The sequence below is a fragment of the Danio aesculapii genome, chromosome 12 (genome assembly GCF_903798145.1).
Source record: "Danio aesculapii chromosome 12, fDanAes4.1, whole genome shotgun sequence".
In the NCBI taxonomy this organism is placed as follows: Eukaryota; Metazoa; Chordata; class Actinopteri; order Cypriniformes; family Danionidae; genus Danio; species Danio aesculapii.
The window spans coordinates 25,077,723-25,101,827 of NC_079446.1; the positions used below are offsets into that span (position 1 = coordinate 25,077,723).

At 35.7% G+C, this 24,105-nt stretch overlaps 1 protein-coding gene across 2 annotated transcripts in view; it reads left to right on the forward strand.

Moving 5' to 3' along the window:
- mrtfba (myocardin related transcription factor Ba) overlaps positions 1–17,279 on the forward strand; it is a 73,768-nt gene extending 56,489 nt beyond the window's left edge. For both annotated transcript variants that reach the window (XM_056469273.1, XM_056469274.1), the window contains exons 13-16: positions 6,550–6,717; positions 7,949–8,065; positions 11,162–11,222; positions 13,214–17,279. In XM_056469273.1, coding sequence (XP_056325248.1) covers positions 6,550–6,717; positions 7,949–8,065; positions 11,162–11,222; positions 13,214–13,695 — 828 coding nt within the window. In that variant the 3' untranslated portion in view covers positions 13,696–17,279. The remainder of the gene's footprint in view (positions 1–6,549; positions 6,718–7,948; positions 8,066–11,161; positions 11,223–13,213) is intronic.
- The last annotated feature ends 6,826 nt before the right edge of the window (positions 17,280–24,105 follow it).

The following is a 24,105-nucleotide window of genomic DNA, read 5'->3' on the forward strand; positions in this document are numbered from 1 at the left end:
CCTCAGGTCTTTATATTGGCTCCCAGTTACATTCAGAATAGATTTTCACTAAATCTATAAATCACTAAGTCTATTAATCACTAAATGGCCTAGGACCTCAATACATTACTGATATGCTCACTGAATACAAACAGATCACTCAGATCTTTAGAATCATATAATTAAAAATTCCAAGAGTTCAGTTAAAGCAGGGTGAATCTGCCTTCATCTACTACGGCTCCCACTGCTGGAATCAACTTACAGAAATGATCAGATGTGCTTCAGCATTAACCACATTCAAATCAAGGCTAAAAACACAGCTGTGTTTAGCTGGGCCATTACCAAATGAGCACTGTGCTATGTCCGACAGATCACACTATTATGTCTTTCTTTTCTTTTTCATTCTTTTAAGGGTCCTTTTACACCTAGACTTTTGTTTCGGAACCTGGTGCGTTTCCCCTGTTAGCGCGGTTCGTTTGGCATATGTGAATCCAGCAATCACGCTCATATCCGCAGCTCGATTGAAACGAACTCTGGAGCAGATCGATTGTAGTGAGAAAGCAATACGATCTGAGCCCGGCTATATCACAGTGTATTATGAATATGTAATAGGCATATATATATATATATATATATATATATATATATATATATATATATATATATATATATATATATATATATATATATATGTATATGTATGTATATATATATGTATGTATATATATGTATATATATATGTGTATATATGTATATATATGTATATATGTATATATGTGTGTGTATATGTATATATGTATATATGTGTGTATATATGAAAAGAGAATTATGAGTAGTGTGGGATGTCATTCCTACCAGTAAATGTGCGTTTCATGTCAAATACAAAAGTGAAAGCATGCTGAACTATTAATGAGAGCTGTTTATCCGTTACGAAAACTAACTGAACTGCAGTCTTGGTTTATCTGTTATTTCTTTCTATAATGTAACACCTATAATGCATAATTCTAGCCAAGGGCTATGTATGAGAAAGTCTACCTCTGCTTTCCGCTTATAATGTCTTGTTGCTCATTGCCTTAAATTAAAATAAGGACACATGACAGCTGAGCGGGACTCTGAAAAAAAACCCCTGAAACTCTGACCAATGTGAGGAGAGTTTACTCGCACGTGACTTGTTTTAGCTCTTTTGGTCCGTTTAGAAACTTTGCCATGTGAAAGCGAACCACACCAAGTACAAAGTGCAACATTGTAACTATTTTAATCCCTGTTTCGGAACAAACAGGTGTGAAAGCACCCTAAAACATGTTTTAAACACATTTGAATCATTTTTATTCTTTGTTGTTTTTATGTTTTTTTTATACTTCTTTCTGTTTTGGGAAAGCACTTTGAATTACCATTGTGTATAGCAGTGGTCACCAAACTTGTTCCTGGAGGGCCGGTGTCCTGCAGATCTTAGCTCCAACCCTAATCAAACACACATGAACAAGCTAATCAAGGTCTTTCTAGGTGTACTTGAAACATCCAGGCAGATGTGTTGAGGCAAGTTGGAGCTAAACCCTGCAGAACCACCGGCCCTCCAGGACCGAGATTGGTGACCCCTGGTGTATGGAATGTGATAAATAAATAAACTTGCCTTGCCTTACCTGAAAGCAAAATACTATAGATCAGAAATGCCCAAACTAGGGCCCGCGGGCCAAAGTTGGCCCATGGTTACCTTTGATTTGGCCCACCTTCACATTTGAGAATGTTGGGGAGGCTAGGGGGTAATGCCTTTACATATTGTCATTTATTTCTAATGTTTTTGTAAACTTTCATTTGTTTTATTGTTAAGCTACAAAAAAATCAAATTTACATTAAATGTGAATAAATCAGATTGTTTTTTTAACATACTGTTGCTCGATGGATAGACCACAATTCAGAAGTCCTCAGCGAGCAAATCAAGGCAAATACAGGTGTAGATTGACTAGTGTATTCAGCAATAAACTCCATTGTGTTGTAAATGGAATTCTTATGTTTTCAATAATATGAATTGTAAAAAATATAAAATAAATTAGTTAATATTATTAAAATACATTATTTAAACAAAAGTTAATAAGTAATGTGTTCTATTTATTTCAAAAGAATTGAGGAAATGATCCATAGCAATGTTTATATTGACCTTTGGCCCACAGTACTCAATCAAGTTTGGTTTTTGGCCCTTCATAAGAAAAAGTTTGGGCACCTTTGCTATAGATAGTGTTCATATTTTACTGACGTGGTGCAGCACAATGTCATTTGATGCAGAGTTCCTTCTATGCTAGGCTCACTTTGGATTTTGTCTCAATCAGGCAGTGTAGATCATTGATTTTGAACACTGCGAGTTTATAATGACACAACATTTTATTTAAATTCAACAAAATATCAAGCAGGCTAATCAAATCCTCAGGAGTTATGCATACAGTGAATTGAGCAGTTTTACAAAATTCAGCGCAGAAACTTTATCTGTCATCCAACTGCCATGAATAAAAATAAGCAGCCTCTAATGTTAAGAATGTTTTGCCAATAATGTGGATTTGAAAATGTCCAATGTGTTGTTGGTGAGGCTTCTATATCATTATATTCATCCACACTACAGCTTTTTCTAACAGAGTATCGAATGACTATGCAATCAGAGTAAGAATAGAATCAATGCCAGCTTAAGCCATCATAGGAAGTAAACTTTATCTGTGAGCTCTGGGATCATCTAGTTTTGTCTGTCCAGTGGAGTCATTCATCAGTGAGATGGATGGGAGTCACCGCTCTCATTTCTTTCTAGGCTTTCACTCTACTGTAATTGGCCTGTCCTGGCAGCAGAGGACCATGCTAAGGTTTCCCAGCTTGATGGCCATTCCTTTGGCATAGTGAACAAGCTTGGCCTAAATCCTGGATGACTAGAGTAACTAGAGCTCATTGGTAGTGATGAGCTGATAACGTTATCATTGACTCGTTCACATGACCCATGCCAGGATGACCTGAAGAGGCCCGGTTTTATATAGAGCCATAATGGCAGACAGAATATCATAACATTAACTGGATTTTTAGCATGTATTATTTAGGTATAGAGTACTTTGTTCTCAGTAGTCTGTTCCTTCTCACACTATTGTGTCTTGACAGGATGGATAAATGGATAAGTTCGGTATGTGCAGCACATTGCTTTTCTTTTTATATGCTACAAAATGTAATGTCAGAGGGCATCTCTGAGCACTTTCATTTTCCTTCCATTAACTTCTTTGTTTTGCACATTCCTCTATTACTTTCTGCAAAAATGCTTTATGCTTTCTCATAGTGCATGATAATTTATCTCCATTAATGTGCTGACCTGAACAAATGTTTATACCCCTCCAAGCACATTAATTCAATTTGTTGTCAAGTGAGGTGTTTTTAACTCCTATTGCCTTTATATAATGTTTAACTCATTATATTGCCACCTGGTGGACTCTTCTGTCTCATCATGCACGCTGTGCTTGAGTTGGTTTGCACTCACCATCCACACTGCCAGGCATCACCATTGACACCATATTGAAGGTGTATTCCAACTGAAGTTCAAAATTTCAAAGGGCCCTTTAGAATGTATGAGTTGGAAGAGCACCACACTTTCATTTCATTTTAATTCTTTGATCATGTTTAATTGACTCAAATGCTGCAAAGGCTTATGTGTTTTTGTGTTTTTTTTTAATGTGTTTCGATTATGAGACACATTTCAGTTTCCCCTGCATTACCATGTTTTCAAATCATAAGCCGCTTTCACACAGTGAAATATCTGGAAAATTACCGGAACTACTTTACCGGTAAATCAAAACAGCGCTCTTCACACAGGCAAGAACGTTCTGGAATTTTTCCAGAATAGACCATTCACACATCTATTCCAAAATACCATTCTGACATCATTAACCAGAAATGAGCTCTAAACGTCTGCTCTTGTATTTGTAAACATAGAAGGGGTCGGGCTTTTGTGGTGGTTTCACTTATATTTAAAGCTTTAGCATTCATGCACCTGCTTTGTCCCAGAAACATCCAAAGGCAGAATATATTCAATATTGAACGCGCTCTTTCCGGCAATTTTCCCTCTGCTCTTTCCGTCCTTGTCACACAGAACAGCATTCCGGCAAATAACAGGTAATGTTACAACTTCTCTTTCCAAAAAATAGCCGGGATGAATTTGTCGGTATTTTCAAAAAGGGCCTGTTTACACATACAGACGTTTCTGGAAAATTGACGGTAATTTTCTGGAAAGGTCTGCCTGTGTGAAATGGGTTATAGACTGTGTCTGACGTCAGCCATAGTTTTCTGAAGAGCGCAAATATGGCTATAAGTTGGTGTGGCCAACCGTCGCCATTTTGTTCGCGCATCATTGCATCCACAGGTTGTTACCAAAAGAGGCAAATCGTAAGTGGAGCTACAGATGCCTGCTAGCAATTTTGCTTTTATTGATTCATCCACTTCATTACATGCGACTCGTTTGTGTTCTGATCACCTGCGCTTGGTTGTATAAGATATTAATAATGTCTTTAGTCTTTAAAAAACACTGTTGTAATACATTGAGCCACTAAGTATTGACCTTAGGATGTTTTGCTGCAGGAGGAAAATGCTAATTACTTCCAAAGACTTCAAATATAGTCTGTGTTAGTAAATGCAAGGCTATTTATAAAATCTAGGCATGACACTGTAAGACAATGCTTTAGACGACTGTTCTTTAGCCTACAGCTGATCAATCTGTCAGATGCTAGAGTGCATTACAGTTCTAAATAAAACTATAAATAATAAATAAATTGTCTTAAAACTAATACATTTATACATAAAAGTATATAAGAATTTCACTCACCTGGGAAATGGAGGCCACGTGAATGGTTTGTGAGCACAATTAAGTGCACACAGCACGACATATCATCTGATAATTGTAAGAAATAATCCCAAAAGGTAAATGACTGTGTAAAGCCACATAAAACAAAACAAAAATACGATGTATATGCTGAGTTCAGCGACTAACCAGCCGGAATCAGCTGAGGCGACGGGACTGCGACCAGCAAGACCTAGCAGACCTAATATAAATGAAAGGAATGAGTTATAAAAAAGTTAACCCCCCTCACAGTCGTCATGAAAGGTAATATTAGCTATATGCACCAAAATCATCTTTTGTACCAGGATGTAAACATGTTTTTATCAGCTGTAAAATTGGCCAATTTAGCATGCCAGTCAGTGAACATCTGGAGTTTCTGCAGCCAACCCCCAAAGGCCAGACTATGAATTGTAGTTTCATTTACTTTTGTATTGGCTACACGAGGGAGTGTGGGAGGATTCAGCTTGTTTAAAATGTATGTCTTGTAACTACTTGTGTGCAGATCTCTTCAAGACCCTTCATTCCTATGTCACCAGTGTCTATTAAATCATCTTTATTAGATGTGATCAGGACAGTGAATACAATACACAATTAATCAAATTAATCAGTTCTAGTAAATCTCCAGCAAGTGGTTTCAGATGTAGTAGTATTTACTGCACAGAATCATAGTTTACTGTTAAGCTATGCGAAATCGTCTTCATAATCACAGACCATGTAATTGGGCGATTATGAAATCAAAGATTATCATTCTGCATTAATGAATGCGGTTTGCGTAGCTACACGGTGGACTACAGGTCTGTGTTGCTGCTACCTCTAAAAGTATGTGAAAATAAACATTTAATAACATGTTTTTACTCCAAACTCCAAACCTTAAGTCCAGCATTTTAAATAAAGAGATGATTCCATTAATTTTTAATTATTAGTCATGTTGAATCAATGAAAGCAGTTAAATCTTCTGTTTTATTAACAACTGCTAGGGAATTTGGCGTTTCCTTGCACGAGAGTGCTCTCTGGCCTTTGAAGGACATGTACTACAGATCACAGAACCATGTTCTGTTCCTGACAAGATGTGCATGACAATCACAGCTTTTGATTAATCGCAATTTGTGGTTTAATTTCGATCAAGCCCTAGAACAAACTCAAGGTTAATGCGGCTTACAAGTAATTTAATTAAATAGATATGTTTGGCAGCTACAAAATGTATTGTTGTATGTGTGTGCAAAATATGAATACTTTGTTTTGGTGTGCTTTATCACAAAAAACAGTAGGTGAAGGTCAAAAGGTAAGTTGGTGAGTAGTACGTGGTCTTTTGTGGCTAACTAAAAAACCTTCAACCACATGAGCATTTACACCATGAAAGTAATATAATAAAATGCGGTTTTGACTACCCCTGGACGTGTTCAAATTTGGACAAGCTTAAAACATTTTAGACCCCATTTGCACATGTATTTATCATCATCCACCTATGATCCAGTTCATTCCAATAGAAAAAAAAATTTTGATTCCCTATATCCCTTTAAAGCTCTTCTTCTGAAGAGTAAATCCTTCAAGGGGATTAGAATGAAGGATTGAACACTTCACAGAGGAACGCAGCCATAGGCACAGATGTGTGTGGATTGTCCTAATCATGAAATTATGCCACAAAATTGCACCAATGGCTTAAGGTAATAGTGGCTGATTTTGGAGTCTGAAGGTCTTTTTGTTTTCTCTTACCACAGACCCTGTCTGTGGGCACCACTGAGAGGTCAGCTTTCCAGCACAGTACCAGTGAGAACCCAGCAGGACTGGAGATTCCTCAGTGCTTCCTCAGCAGCTCCCCAGAGAACAGGACCTCACCTCACACATCCCCTATCCCATCATCCCTTATCAATGGACAACTAAACAAGGTAGAACTTTTTGTTCTTATTACCTCTGTGGTTATGGTTCTGTTCTGCATTAAGGCCCTGTTTACACTAATATGTTTTACTTTTAAAACGCATACGTTTTGCTACGGTTACACCTTTCGTCCATTTTAGTTTTCGAGCCATGAAAGCAGAGCTTTTTGAAAACACTGAAGAGTTTTCATTTAAAAACGCTGCTGTTCCGTTTGAGTGTGGATGGGGGAAAACGAAGGCGTGGCTGCAGACATTTATCTGTCTGTTGGGGCTTTTTCTCAGTATAAGGACACAAATTTCAGTCTTGAATTTTTTCTTTAAGTTCAGACTTCGCAAGATTGATATGGAAAACAAACTACTGTGGATACGTCGGGATAAACATTGTACTTTATAACGTCATTCGCATCACCCTGGCTATGTTCTTTCACTATTAATAAAATGAAAACATAATATAAGGAACTGCCTGTTTTCTTTTTGATATTAACTTTTGAGGCGTCGTATAGCTGCATATTTATATGACGTCATCTTTATTGTATGCATATTTATAACAAAGTCGAGCATATAAAATTGAAAATTGAGGCGTCGTATAGCTAAATATTTATATGACCGTCATCTTTATTGTATGCATATTTATAACAAAGCCGAGCATATAACATAACTGCCCCCTTTCATTTTCTTCGAAAAAAATATGAGCCAGTCCCTTGCTGAATATCAGTGGCCATTATAAAAGTATAACGTACAATAAGTTTATAAAACAAAAGCAGGCAATCAGTCAAATGTGTAGAATCAGTGTACGTGGTTACATTATTATATTAACTTATCTTTGCGCTTAGCCAAAACACGTTACCTACAGAGAACAAGTATTATATTCAAAAGACCAAAGATTCATTAGATAGAAACAAGAGGAAGAAATAAATATCACATTTAACGTTCAACTATAGTGAGATGAAATCCAGTGGAAGATCTTTGAACTGTCCGACCTGCGTTGCTCTCACCTGGGGAGGTGTGCTCAAAGCACCTGCTGACTGCCTGGAGCTCAGACGTCCGCATATGCTGCAGCACATGCCAGAGTGTGTGTGTGGTCATGTGATGTGCGTTTTCAGCAGTGTAGTGTGGATGGAGATCTTTCAGAAACGAGAGGTGAAACGCCATGTGGATCGTTTTCATTCTAAAACGCTGTTTTAAAACTAAAATGTGTCAGTGTAAACGGGGCCTGAGTGTTAACTCATTTGTGCACCCCCAGGCCTCATTCATCCAGCAGTGCCAAGTTTTCAACCAGACGCCCAAGAACAGAGAGCCACCCCGTTATGAGGAGGCCGTCAAACAGACCCGCAGCCTCCAGAATCCCACCATCTCTGAGGTGAAGTAGTCTGTTTTCTGTTCATCTAAACATGCTTGTACACATACTGGATTAAAAATAAAGTTGTAAGCAGGCAATCATAAATATTGAAGGCAGGTGGTAATGTATGCAGTCCAGCTCAAAAGCAGAAAATAAGCAAGGTAGCAAGGTTGTGCAAAATGAATGGTCTGCAACAATGCTATAAGTGGGGTTTTAAAGGGGACCTATTATGCACCTTTTTACAGGATATGAATTCCGTATGTAAAGTTTCAGCTCAAAATACCCCACAAATAATATTTTATAATTCTTTGAAACTGCCTCTTTCAGGCTTTTTTCAAATTGTGCCATTTTGGAGATTTCAAATCCAAATGAGATTGTGCTCCAAGCCCTATTTTTGAAAGAGGGCGGAGCTAAAATGCCTTTGTGTTAGCATAGCAATATATTCAAAACGCTAATTTCAAATTCAAGCTGCTTCTCGCTCAGGCCTGCATTTCCCAAACAACGACATAACTTGCGGCTTAACTGTCATAGTACAATGCATCGTTTGGGAAAAGAATGATGTAGTGACGAGTGTTTCCCAAAACTCGTAGTTTCTCTGTCGCAGATCCATCACTTGAACCATGTTAGTTATAACGTAAAACGCCCATAATGATGCTCTGTACAGGGTGGAGTAACTACTTCTTTAGAGAAGAACCCCAAAATTTCTGCGCGAATTATATTGTTTTACACAAACACGCATTTAAAAAAATTCTATATTAGATTCGGTAAAAACATGCACTCGCTTTCCATATTAACTGAAATATATGTAAATGGCACATATAGAGCCTGTGTTTCCTTTACAGATATTATTGAGATCATTACATATTCTATTCTAAAACATTAATTCACTTACAAAAGCTAACACGTATTCTAATATCATATATAAATCATATAAATAAATAAATAAATAATGAGGCTATTTATTAAGAAATGAAATTTAATATTTATTATTTATTAGGAAATAAAACAATCCTACTTTAATAATATTAATAATAATGATGATAATGATGATTATGATGATGATGATTATTATTATTTTTATAATTAAATAGGATATTCTTTATTTATTTTTAATTACAACTACTTTTACAATTTGACCCATGCAAACCACTGCAGAAAGTTTCTAACCAGCAGGCCCATGTCATATGCAGTACAGGTACTTAGTAAATAACCCACTATATATTAAAAGCATTAACGTATTCTATGTTTTTTTGTTTTCACAAGCTTTGGAGACGTAACATAAATTCCGCTTTTAAATGATACAGTTGGTTACCTATAGCTTTCGTCATGAGCCATGGCTGTGTTCAAAATGACAAATTTTTTAAACTGAACTGTAAAAATACTTTGAACGCAAATTACACCTAAGAGAGATGATGTTTCTAATTACAGCTCTAGAGGTGTAGTTGCAAGCATACAAGTTTGCGATGCAGTTTGCGAATGTTCATTGGAACAATGGATTTGGGAAACGCCAAATCAATTAACTATGTTTGTAACAACGGAACTTGCGACCTTAGTTGGCTAACGATGGTTTTCGGAAACGCACCCCAGGGCTGTCTATGCTAATGAAGAAGAGATCATCACTAATGGGCGGAGCTTCCCCCCTCTGATTTGTTTCTGCAGAGTTTTCTGCAGAGTTTTTATTAAATTTGATTATAAAAAGCAGACTTAATATTTCACATTTTTTACCCTTAGAAGCCGGCTATATTCACACACTGTTGCCACACAACTGTATTTAAACCCCTTATAAAAGTGATTTTTGCATAATAGGCATTCCTTAAGCATGTGCAGGTTGACATTATGACACTCTTCTTGCATTATTAATCTTTAGTCAAGAAACGTCCACTTATATTAAAAAACATTTCCAACAATCACTAAAACATTTGTTGATCTACATTTTTGAACCTATTAAATAATAATTCTTGCTGACTTTTTCAAACGTGTGCTTTGAATTTTATTAAATTACTTACAAGTAGGCATGTGCCGGTATCACATTTTCATGCTGCGATTAATTGATTGAGCTTTTATCACGGTATACGGTATTATCACGATATTGTAATTTTACTAGAGAAACAGGTAAAAAAACACAAAAAAACTTCAGTTTCGTCAACTTAGTAACTTTAATAACTTTTTAATTAACTAAAAGTACTTCAAACATTTAAATACAAATAAATATAAATAAAACAATACACAATATAAAAGTAAACTTGAGCAATTATATCAAAGTGAATGTGCAAAGGGAAACCGTCTTCGATCAGCAATCCCTCTGCATTTTTTGGAACCCAAATATTTCCAAACCTCTGACTTTACCCTTTTTGAAGGGGGATAAATTGTCGGCAGCGTTCCTCCTTCCACCATGCTTCTTCTTCGTGTGAGGATTAGAGAGCGGTGGCAGCGGCGGCGCGCGCTGCGTGCACACAGGGCTTCTACATGTGGGGATTGTTTACATCAGAGTGCGCATAAGTTCTGCGCAGCATATACGCAGTGTTTCTTCAAGCGGTTGATGGAAAATAAGCTAAGGCGCGTTCTAAGAATATAAATTCGGATCTATTATTTTTCACGGTATTTTGAAGTGCCCACGATAACAATATCGTGCATATTCATTACCGTGATTTATCGCATTACCGAATACCGGCACAAGCCTACTTACAAGTAAAGAAATAATAGAGTCTTAATGACATGTGAGTTAACTACTTGAAATCTGTAAGAGAATAGGAGGAAATAATAGAGAAAAGATGCTTAAGGGGACTAGATGAATATATAGTGCAAAAATGAGCAAACTAAAGAAGTAAACAATCTTTCATGTTTTGTATTATGTCAGTTTGTTTTAGTTCTATTTTATTGTCGTATATTGTTTTACTAGTATTTATATAACTGTATGATTACTATTATTATTGTTTGACTAAGGAATTAGTCTTTTCTTTCTCTATTTTGCTGTTTTTCCTGTTTACTGTCTTTTATGTAACAAATTCTTTTTGTTTGCCATACACTTGGTCTATGCCATCCTTGAATAGAAAAGTAACTTATTAATATTTATGTGGATATGTATGTATATATATTTGTGTGTGTTTTGGTCTGCAGTTTCCCACAGCGACGAGTCAACAGATGGATGATCTCTTTGACATTTTAATAGAAAGTGGAGGTGAGTTTGTCTGCTCGCAGACTAAAATTGGTGTGAACACAAATATTTGCAATTCTCCACAGCTCACACTAAATTATATTTACAATCATGAGAGCGGAGGACAAGGAAGTCAGACACATTATGGTGAGGTTTAGTGGCAGGGACAATACTGTTTTTAAATTGGGGCATGTGAGAATTTAATATTGTGATTCAGTTACAGATACAGTTGAAGTCAGAATTATTAGCTCTCCTTTGAATTTTTTTCCTTTTTAAATATTTCCCAAATAATGTTTAACAGAGCAAAAGGAAATTTTTACAGTATGTCTGATAATATTTTTTTCTTCTGTAGAAAGTCTTATTTGTTTTATTTCGGCTAGAATAAAAGCAGTTTTAAATTTTTTAAAACCCATTTTAAGGTTAAAATGATTAGCCCCTTTAAGCTATATATTTTGATAGTCTACAGAACAAACCATCGTTATACAATAACTTGCCTAATTACTCTAACCTGCCTAGTTAGCCTAATTAACCTAGTTAAGCCTTTAAATGTCACTTAAAGCTATATAGAAGAACTTGAAAAATATCTAGTCAAATATTATTTTCTGTCATCATGGCAAAGAGAAAATAAATCAGTTGTTAGAAATGAGTTATTAAAACTATTATGTTTAGAAATGTGTTGAACAAATCTCTCTGTTAAACAGAAAATGGGGGGGGGAAAATAAACAGGAGGGCTAATAATTCCGACTTCAACTGTAGATCCACTTGTTTAAAAATTACAGTAGATATTTTTTCTAAATCTTCTATTTCAAAAACATGCTGTACTTTTGCCTTTTTAATTAAGGATTTAATAATTTGATTTGCCATAAAAAATAATTAAATGACATTTTTTAGCCTAGTAAAACATTAAATGTCTATTTTAGATTGTAATATGTTTTACATAATTTTACTGTAAATTTTAGAAACATAAACAAACTTGTGAATGGTAGATAGACATACCAATTTTCAGTTCTTCAATATATCATAATAATGAACTTCCACAATATTGATAAAGTGGGCATGTTAAAATACAGTGGAGAGTTATTTGGTATTTAAACATTTAGAGTGCTTTTTAAGAATATTCATCATGACAAATGATTGGATACTTAATTTGTTAATTTACTTAATTGTTCAAGAACAGGGCTATTGGCTATTGTACATTAACACTGTGCAGTAAGGCTCCAATAGTTAAGATTAGTTAATTTTACTAAACTCACGATGAAAACTTTTTTGAAAGCATTTATTAATCTTAGATGATGTTAATGTCTAATAACATGTTAAAATCGTAGTTGTTTTATTAAATGAAAAACTAATACAGTTCTGTTGTATTGTTAAACTAATATTAACATGGTAACTGTTATAAATCTGTCTTTTTCTTAATAACAATTTTAATCCAGGGACAAGCATTTATTGTTATAAAATTACCAGTTTTTGATAGTGTTGCAAGATTGAGTGCTTTTGAATTTGGTTGTGCGGGTAAATAATGCCATAGGTGGGATGACAAAATTTAGGCGGTTTTGAAATAAATTTTATATGCAACTTATTTAACAAAACATAACCGTGTGCTCCTACTCCATTCAGTTAGTAGTGGCCAGGGCATAGCACAAACTGGTGGGCCCACCAGCAAGAGGAGGTACAGGAAGGTTGTATCAATATCTGACGCAGTGCCTGTAGTTAAACTCACAGAGGTTTATCATGGCACTTTTATTGAGGATTTTTTTCCGCAATTGAGAGCAAGAACAAACATAGAAGTTTTGTCTGATTAACAAGCAGCACCTAATTATGTTAAAAATCATTTAAAAACGCCAATGAGGTGAGTTTATAGCCAATTTCCAAAGTAAAACATACTCTAATAGGCAGTGTAATCTACACAATAATAAGTGCAGTGTGTGGTTATGAGTGTTTGGGCAGTGTATCTATGTGTATTTATGTGATGTTAATACACTATTTCAGTTTCTACCCTGTTTTGTTTTCTGCAGAGATTACTCCCTTTAGTCAACAGGACCCATCTGTGCCTAAGATGATGCCAGTCACGGCTAGCATCACCACCCTGCCTATTAGCACGGTCCTGTCCCGACCGCCCGCACAGGTGCAGATGGCACCCCCACCAGCCCTCATGGTGGAGCCCTTGCCCAGCTTAGCCTCCCTGGACTCCGATAACCAATTAGAGGCTCTGCTGGAGGGCACATTAGTCGGGGACACAGAACCAGAGCAGAGGACGTTGTGCCTGCTAGAAGAGCTTCAAAACCAGATGCTGGACCAACCAAACTCCCCAATGGACACGTCCGAGCTTGGCTTCAGCGACCCGCCCGCTCCGTCCTCCTTCAGTCTCCAAGACACCGGCCTGGACAACATGGAGTGGCTGGACCTAACTATGCCAGGGCCCATAGGTGGACTCAACCCGCTGGGCATCGCCTCAGAATTCCTGGACACTCATGACCTGCAGCTCCACTGGGACTGAGAAGGAAACGCTTCAAACACAATTACGCTTTCACTCGCACAACAAGTAGGGATCGTCTGCGTGGCGGCGGTTCACGTCTGGCAGCTTTACGTGACTTGATTCGGTTGTAAATGCGTCTCACGCTGGTTCTATCTCGTTTCACATTAACTCTTGTTTGATCTGAATTGACACAAGAGCATTGTGGGTAATGCTGGCTAGGCCCTGAATGTTCTCTCTTTGCTGTGCCATACTGAGAGGGAGCTGCTTTTGGGCAGATTGACTTGTGCTGTATTGCTATTTCTGGGTTTTTTCATTCATGTGCCATTGGTTGCAGTTGGTCTATGAACGGCTAATTTTGAAGAAGGGAAAGGCTGTCGATTCCAGAAGTTTGCAGCATCACAGTGGAGTTCGCTTTGTTTGCACAAAATTGAACATGGCCTTGAGCAATGGCGCCATTAGCACTCCGATCTGTAGTGAGTGTGTGTCTGTGTCTGTGTGGAGGATGAGAATGTCAGACTGGGAAGATGCATTTCCCAGAAGTCCTGTTTTCAGAGCTGACTGAAGTAACAGCCTGGTGTCTGCAAGACTCAGTGGCAAATACGATACTGTTCAAAAGTTTGGGGGCAGTAAGGTTTTCAAGATATTAGTGCTATTTTTAGCAAGGATATATTAAATTGGTCATTCAAAATGACAGTAAGGATATTTATAATGTTGCAGATTATTTCTTAGATCAGTCTAGTGATCATAAAATCATGAACATTTACTAGAGCTGCATGATTTATTGTTAAAAGATCTATTCAAACACCCATGCAGTCTAAAGGCTGATTTATACTTCTGCATGGAGGGATCTGCATGACCCACGGCGCCTGCCTTGCGCATAGCCATGCGTTTATACTTCTGCATGCTGTTTGTGTTGCTCTGCAATAACACTTCCAAAATGCTAGCTGGCAGAGGGTTTTTATGTTCCTCTGTGTCGAGTTTCTTTGCAGGTGTTTAGTTTTTTTTTTCTCAACGCTACCTTAATGTACAAGTAGCTAAAACTCGCTTATTCAGAGGCGGGAACCGGTGGACGTGCAACAACATTAATCATAAGAAGGCGCACATGGAATCTGCGCGCACAAACCCACAGATTTCCGCAGATTTTTAGCCTATCGTTAGCTACATTTCCATCCACCTATTTTTATGCGCGTTTTGGATATTCGCATAAAAAAACGGTGGAAGGAAATGCCAAGATGCGCCAAGATGATCGCTTTTTAAGTCGTTGAATGGAAACGTTGCTTTATTCGCACGTCTTTTATGCGATAATCTTTTTTTAATTTTATTTTTTTATTTTTTTATCTTTTTTTAAATTTTGCGCATTTTTGAATGGTTACATAACTATTGAGTCTATTTATTTACTTGTGGAAATGTGTGCAAGTTTATATTCATTGAGCTTTTAAATTTATTTAGTAATAATATTGACTAATATGAAAATGTTCATATGATTTATTTACAATACAATTCGTAAATTATTATTTACTGTTTTTTAGTAGATATATTATATGGTAAACTTGCTTTGTTAACCAAATAAGTAGATGTAATTGGATTTGCATTGTAAACATTAAATAAAAGATAAAAACGTCTTGGTTTTTTATTTCATATATTAGGTTTGTAGTTACAATCTTTCCAAAATCATTCCGCATAAATCCGCAGACTTTTACAAAATTCTGTGCTGAAATAGCAAAAAGATGTCTGCAGATTCTGTCTGGTCCTAATCATAAGGTAAACACAAAACAATAGTTTCCATCTAGAGCTACTTCACGGGACTCGACACTTGTAAACACTCGCTCCAACGGGTTTGCGTGGCTTTCGGTCCCGCCCACACTGGTCATAGCTATCAGGCCAACCAAGAACTTGCACAATGTGTCATTGCGACATGTAGTAAAAATGTTTTTGGGAGGTGCCCTTCAGCGTTGGCGTCAGCCATGCGAGGGCTATGCGGAGCAAAGGCTACGTCAGAGCATACGCGTGTGCTTGATGCAGAAGTATAAATCAGCCTTTAATCCTTAATCAACAAATTAAAGAGACAAAGATAGTGTTTAAAACAAAGTAAATTACAGTTTGAAAGCTATTAGATTCAGTATGACAATCTGTGGTAATGGGAAACTTTCAAGAAATATATTTGGGAAATTTGTTTATAATGCTCATATGAGTGAGTTGATAAAATTGTTCAATCATTTTTATAATGAATTTATTCAAATTATATATGGAAATAGATATTTCACCTGATCCTCTTAGATTCCATGTTTCGTTTAGTTTTTTTTTTTTGATAACTGGTCGATTCAGAATCCTGAGCTTTTTTTATCCAATAAATCATTATACCCTGTTTACTCTCTTATATGTAATATACAGTTGAAGTCAGAATTATTAGCCCCCCCCCTTTGAATGTTCTTTTCTTTTTTAAATATTTCCCAAATTATGTTTAACAGATCAAGAACATTTTTACAGCGTTTTATTTTTTAAGAACCATTTTATGTTCAAAATTATTAGCCCCTTTAAGCTATACATTTTTAGATTGTCTAGAGAACAAACCATCGTTATATAATAACTTGCCTAATTACCCTAACCTGCCTAGTTAACCTAATTAACCTAGTCAAGTCATTGAATGTCACTTTAAGCTGTATAGAAGTGTCTTGAAAAATATCTAGTCAAATATTATATACTGTCATCATGGCAAAGATCAAATTTATCAGTTATTAGAAATAAGTTATTAAAACTATTATGTTTAGAAATGTGTTGAAAAAAAATCTTCTCGTTGTTAAACAGAAATGGGGGAAAAAATTAAACAGGGCTAATAAATCAAGGGGCAAATAATTCTGACTTCAACTGTATATCTCTAGTATATCTGTTTCCTAAAGAAAATACAATATTAAGAAATATAAAAAATAGAACAGGTTTTGACATTTAATAAGAAAAAAAGATCATCTCAAAATAATTTCTGAAAGATCATGCGACACTGAAGACTGGAGTAATCATGGTGAAAATTCGGCTTTATTATCAGACTTTTCAAATTTTAATAATTTAAAAAGTTCAATATCATTTTAATGAAAAAACTGTGTTTACAGTACTTTGATCAGATAACAGAAGCCTTAAAAATAAGGTAATTGCCCTAAACTTTTGAACAGTAGAGTAGATTGATGAAAAACATTTATTTAACATATCGCTGTTTTTTGAGGGTTTTTTTTGTCAATTTTTTTTACCTTTTTTTTCTAAAATGAAGACTTGCTGCAGATCAGAGGAATTGCTTCATTTTTTATAAAGTGGTTGGAATTTCAGATTTTCTCCATGCATAAACAGCCAATCTTGGATGGGTTATTAGAGCAGTTGGCTAGATTTGAATCTGAGAATTGCAGAAGAATCAATTTTTTCAGTTTTAGATCTAATAATGTGGATGATTTGTCTCGGATCAGCTCTAAATTCCAGCCAAATTCAATCAAATAAGAGGCAGATTGCGATTAACAGGCGATCACTCCTATTACAGCATTCTGAAATGAATCTAATTCTATGTAAATAACCCACGAGAACGAATCTTTGTATAAAAACGACCTGTTGGATGTCCAAACCTTTATTTGTGTGTCTGTGAATTGTGATTAATTGTCTGTGTGTGATCGTCCGTCACTTCAGTGGAATGTTGTGTGTTTGACTCTTGATTTGTTGGTGCACCGTACTGTAAGGAAATTGTATTTTTCCCCCAGTTTTTCCTCCGTTGGGTTCACAGTAGTTTCTGCATTATGAGTTCTGGCTAATTTGTTTAATTTTGTTGCCATGGAACAAAGCTCCGTCACAGACGCTACTTTTAGAAAGCGATTATGTAAATGAAGCCATCAATAGTGACAAGTGACGATAAATGCAAGATCTCTCTAACAGCACTACGTGTCACATATGAACACAGGGGATCTTTGTACTGTTAATCTTTCAGTACGTGGAGTTTTAAAAATGCAAAACTGAAGATGCAGACCAGGCAGTTAACGACTTTACTGCATGTTAAATGTCACTGGCAGCTCAAAGGATTCCTGCAGTGCTTTTTGCGCTTCCTTTAGCACATAAGTTTGCTGTTTTAGCATAAAAAAATCTGTGAAGTTTAATAGCACAAAGTCATTCCTAAGGGAGTTGTTCTCTATATCTGTAAACTGTTTCTGAACTCACTGACACGCCTTTATTTTCTCACAGGAAAGTGCAGGTCAAAATATCCTAAATTTAAATCATTTCCACCCATGCCTGAGCTAAACCATTTTTTAATGCAAAAAAATGTAGGAAAATTTGGAATTCAAAATATTCATAATTAGGTTAACTACCCAGGTTAGGGTAATAAGGCAAGTTTTTGTATAACGATGGGTTGTTCTCTAGACTATCGATATAAAAATTAGCTTAAGGGGCTAATAATTTTGACCCTAAAATGTTTTTTAAGAAATTAAAAACTGCTTTTATTCTAGCCAAAATAAAACAAATCAGATTTTCTCCAGAAGAAAAAATATGATCAGACATACTTTAAACATTTCCTTGCTCTGGGAAGGGAAAAAAAATCAAAAGGTGGCTAATAATTCTGACTTCAACTATATATATATATCATCCTCTTCTGAAAGGGAAGCAACAGCTCATTTGCATTTAAAGGGACACACACAGAAACAGCATTTTTTGCTTCCGTCCATAAAGGATGTAATTGAAAAATAAATGTAATGAATGACATGGGTTGTATTTAGACCTGAAACTTCACAGATATTGTAAAAAGCATAATAGGACCCTTTTAATATGTTTGTCGGAGAACAAAATTCTAGCAGGCCTGCTTTGTCAAGTTTTCTGTACTGAATGTCTGTGTGTATGTTTGTTTGCGTGCATGTTTATGTCTCTGTCTGTTTCACTGCCTCTTTGTTGAAGTTTTACTGTTTGAAGTTGCAGAAGACCATCCAAATGAAGAAAAAAAAGTGTAGATAAACATTATATATGTGTATATATAGAGAGATTTGAGAATATATCGGCAGCATGTGAATAATGAAATTGATGTGATATCTTTCTGAGAAACGTCCTCTTGTTGCTTGTCTGTTTATTCTTTATTTTTTGATAATGTGTCGTCAGTCACCTCATGGAGATTTTTTTTTTAATATCGATATCCTGTGTTCAAATGAAACCTTTCCATTCAGCAAGGCAATACGCGTCCACCGACTTTACTCTCACGGATCTGAGATTATGTGAATCCAGTTGACTATGTTTGATCCAAAGGGACGTCGCTTCAGCTGTTACCATATTTCGTATTCAAGATGTACAGCACTTTTCTGCAGCAGTGATGAACTGCTCGTCACTCTTAGATCAACCGCACAGCGTCAAAGCACCTTTACAGATGAGCTTTTATAAAAAACAGAAGTTTTATCAGCTTGTTTTGCTTCAGTTTTACGTGTGTGTCGTCCTAAACGATTAACAAGGCTCATTTGGGTCTGCTTTTAAGGCTTTGTACTGTTCGCTCTGCATACTGTCCAAATTGTGGCCTCTCCAGGGGAAAAAAATGCCAAATACTAGTCTCAGCTAGTATATATTCATTGCTACAAGTAGCTATGGGGACAAATTGAGTCCGATAAGGATTAATCCATGTGTCTGACTGTTCAGAGCAGTTTTTGGCATTACTGACTGCTGTTATAATGCAGCATGGTGCAATTTTTGTATATATATATATATATATATATATATAGATAGATAGATAGATAGATAGATAGATAGATAGATAGATAGATAGATAGATAGAGATATATATATATATATATATATATATATATATATATATATATATATATATATATATATATATATATATATACCTATCAAACTATTTAAGCAAGTGGCGGAGGAGGAATGTGATACACTGACCATCTTGTGTTTTAGGGCTTCTGTGTGGCATAATACTATGTTCACATGACCAAAGAGGCCAACTGTTGTACTGTGCCGATGTGTGTAGAGTTATAAGCACTATAAACACAAAGGTTTGGGCTCAGTAAGAAGAAACGATGCATTAAACTTATCAAAAGTGACATTTATAATGTCACAATATTTACTTTATTCCGGTGGAACACTCAAAATGACTTTCGCTGCTTATTCAAACTACTTATTTAAAATGAGTTGAGACAACACAATTCTTAAGGTTTGTTTGGGACAGCGTAATTGTTTTATGCTCATTCCACTTAAATTTGTGAAAACGATTAAGTTAACTTAATCGATTCGTGTTGCGACAACATGGAGGATTTGTGTGGAACCCAGCACACTGTAAAAATGCTTGGTTCCATGCAATCGATTTGTGTTGGGACAACTTGTAAGTTACTGAAGTGGACTGAACACAAAACAATTAAGTTGTGCCCAAAAAACTCAAGAATTGTGTTGTTTCAGCTCATTTTAAATATGTCGTTTGAACAAACAGCGACTGTTTGAGTGTATCAAAGTTGTATTTTCAGCTGTCGTTCCTTTTTATTTTATTTTTTTGGTGTGACGTGGTCTTTCGTAAATCATTGTAATATCATTTCTCATGCCTCGTTTTGACAGTTAAATGTTAAAAACAGTAATGCTAGTTATTTTAAACAGTGATACTTTATGCTTTACACAATTTTTTCATGAACAAACATTCAGAAAAGCAGCATTTATAGTCAATGAACATTGAAATAAAAACAAAACAAATATTCTAAATTTGTAACATTATGAGCAATAATAATTGGGTTTGTTCACACTTGACCCACTTTTGGGTTGAAAAAAATCAAATTATAAAAATGAGCACAGATTTCCCGCTTATAAAACTAAATTCTATAGTGTTTTTGAGTCATACTATGAGGCTCCGCTCACACGGCAGGCAAATGTGGCCCAAATCTGATTTCTTTTTGTGACTCAGATCTGTTTTTGTTTTGACAGTGTGAACAGCCCAAACCGCATGGAATCTGATCTTTTTATTTTAGATTTGTGCCACTTTCATAACCGAAGTGTGAGTGGTTATGTAGGATTTCATCTGACTTTTACATAATCTTAGAGCCACATGCGTTATCATTCTGTGCTGCAAACATCATCTGCTCCTCAGCAGTATAGTAGAATAGCACACAGGGCTAATACTTTAGCACAAAAAGTTGGAGAAAAAAAATGTAATGCAAAACTGGCGCTTATTAACCAATAACCTCTAAAAAAAATATTGTTTCTTTAGATTTAACTTTAAAAATTCCACATATATAATATATAATAATTGCATATATAAAATGAATAAAACACATAGGCCTACACTAAATAGCTATATTTCGCTTAAATAAATTATACATTAACAGAACCAAATATGAATGACTATGATATGAATATGAAATCGAACACACTCTGCTTTAGTCTGCGGCTGCTCAGTAAATACACTGGTGGTCAGAAAGACACGCACCATGCTTGTCATAAATTACAAATGATCAGTGTTTTCAATCACAAGAGACTTATTGTAGGCCTCAAATGCCAAAACACACATTCGTAGTAGCAGAACAATCCTTTACAGTTGATAAAACACACCACGTTTGTCTTTGAAATGGGCAATAATCATATTAAACATAATCTGACAACATGCTTACTCATCTCATACAGTATATGTGCATAATCAGACATTGTGTGCTGTTCGTAACTACTTTTGCACATACGGGTCAGTTTAGGATCATGATCTGTTCGCACTGGAAATCTGATTCTGGCCACATTTATAACAACAATGTGAACAGCTGTGCAAAAAAATTCAGATCTGAGAAAAAAAATCAGCACCAAACCATGTTTCTCAACCATGTTCCTGGAAGAGCACCAGCACTGCACATTTTCCTGTGCTGCGTCCCAAATGGCACGCTATGCACTTACACACTCAACAGCATAATATATTCAATTCAATTCAATTCACCTTTATTTGTATAGCGCTTATACAATGTAGATTGTGTCAAAGCAGCTTCACATAAAAGGTCACAGTAAATAGGAACAGTGTAGTTCAGTTTGTAGTGTTCAAGTTCAGTTCAGTTTAGCTCAGTTCAGTGTGGTTTAATAATCACTAATGTAGTGTCGTACCAAACGGAACAATGTTTTCTTTTTACTAAGCGGAAATTCAAACCGTTTCCCTGATGACGTTTGTCGGTTGCCAAATTAGTGAAATAAATGATTAAACTAGCAAGTAATACCTGCCATGAGTATAACCGCATTCAGCATCAGGAGGCGCTATAATCACTCTCGTAGGAGAATTTTGCTTTCACCATCCAAAATAGATAAAGTAATCCAACATCAGTGCTTATTAGCTCCGCCCCTTCTGCTAGTGAGCAAAGCTGCGGCCGCTGAGTGCGTGAAGTGTTTATCATTTCACACTTCTTTTTAACGGTTGAATAAGTGCATCATCCGGGTATTTAAAATGCACTCATTCTTTTTTTAGAGTGTAGTAAGAACTACTTACACTATTTCTACTACAAAATGATGTAGAATAGTGCATAAATATGCAATTTGGGACGCACCTACTGTTTGGTCTCCTTAACCAAACACACCTGATGCAGATCATCAGCTCATTAGCAGAGACTGAAGACCTGTAAAAGCTGTGACTGACAAAAGAGACATCCAAAACATGCAGTGTTGGTGGTCCTCCAGGAACATGGTTGAGAAAAACTGCTCTATATGTTATATCTACAACACTTTTCAGACCCCCTAGTTTTTCGTGATTTTTTTTTTTTGTGTGTGTGATAAAAAAATGACTGGTTTTGTCATTCTCCTTCCATCTAATGTAATGATTGCGAGGGTGCAGGTGAGGCGTCATTTTTGGAGAGACACTCAAGAACATCACGTGCGCTGCATTCACAACGTCTTTAAGTCATGTAAAGCAATTCACTGCAAATTAAAATAAATATAGTTTGATTATATGGTTTGGAATTGTTTTATGAGATTATTTAGGTTTTTTGCGATTATTTTGCGTTTAGTTAAGAATGATTTTGCGTTGGATTCAGCTAGGGGGTCTGATATTTGTTAATGATTGCTATAATGCAGTAGTATTAACTAAAGTGAACTGATCATATGTAATAAATACTGTAGTATACTTTACTACAGTAAGCTGTGGTGTATTGTAGTATAATATATAAAGCTGTAGAAAACATTTGGTGATCTGTTTATATTACTGTAGTTTTGTAATAACACGGCAGCTATAGAATCACCAGATTTTACCGAGCAGACTCACATCAACGTCGTTAAATGACACCGGTGGTAACTCATCTAAAAAGTGAGACACAAATCAAGGAATGTTTTCGCTACATTTATTAAGCACTTTTAAGCAGCTTTTTATATTATATACATGCTTCTGGCTGCCTTTACATACCACACACTTCTGCTCAGTGCCCGGACAGAGCTCAAACAAGAGTTTTATTGATGGCTCAATCCATTCAGAATCAAAGGTAGTCGAAGCCACCAAAATTATTAGGCCCTGACTCATCGAGAGGAAGTTAAAAAATTCATCCTCTACGATTATTTTCCAATCCACAGTCTCATCAATTATAGGTTTTAATCTTGGCCAGGTGAGCTGCGACACGTATGATTGACCATCTTGGCCTATAGACTACTAGAGTATCTTTTTTCATGTGGGTTGACGTATTAGAATGATTTCTGAAAGATCATGGTACTCAGTACTGGAGCAAATGGGTTTTTATTGTAGTAATGTTTCACAATATCGCCTCTCTTTTTCCTACTTTATTTGTTAACATTTAACTTGAAGGGGGTGTTCGTAAGACTGTCATGACACCTTTATAATCACATCATTGTGTCATTTTTCTGCTCACTTTTTTTTTTACAGTGGAAAAACAGAAATTGTCATTAAAATGCCAATATAATGGCGTCATTAATATTTAATGACATTTTAATGTCTAATTCAACTTGTATTGTAATGGCCTAATTATGTTTATGACAGATTTATGACAAGTAATGTCCAAGACAGGTTTTGATGTAGTTGTTTGTAAGGTTTTCATAAAAGACATCTCAAACAATGTCAGTTTTGCATTTAAAATGACAACTGAGCGACTGACACTTAACGACAGTTGTCAAAAGCAAGTGCAAAATCTCATTTATATGTCATGTCATGATTATAAAAGGTTTATGACAGTCTTATAAACACACGCTTCAAGTAAAGTTTTTTATTATTTATTTTTTTATAAATTTGAGAGAAATCTTTGAAAATGTTATCGAATCTTCCTAACGCCAAACGTTTATGCGGTAGTTTAAGTGGCTGAAGATTTCCCTGTTGAGGAAAATTGTTCATTTATATTGTATTAAGTTGACTGTACAAAGGTTAGAGAGGAAAAGTCCCGTTTGCTGTTTGATATTAGTGCAGTCGGAGAGTAAAGCAATAACTTGTGTTTTATATACAGTGCTGTATTGTATACAGTATATGCAGTAGAT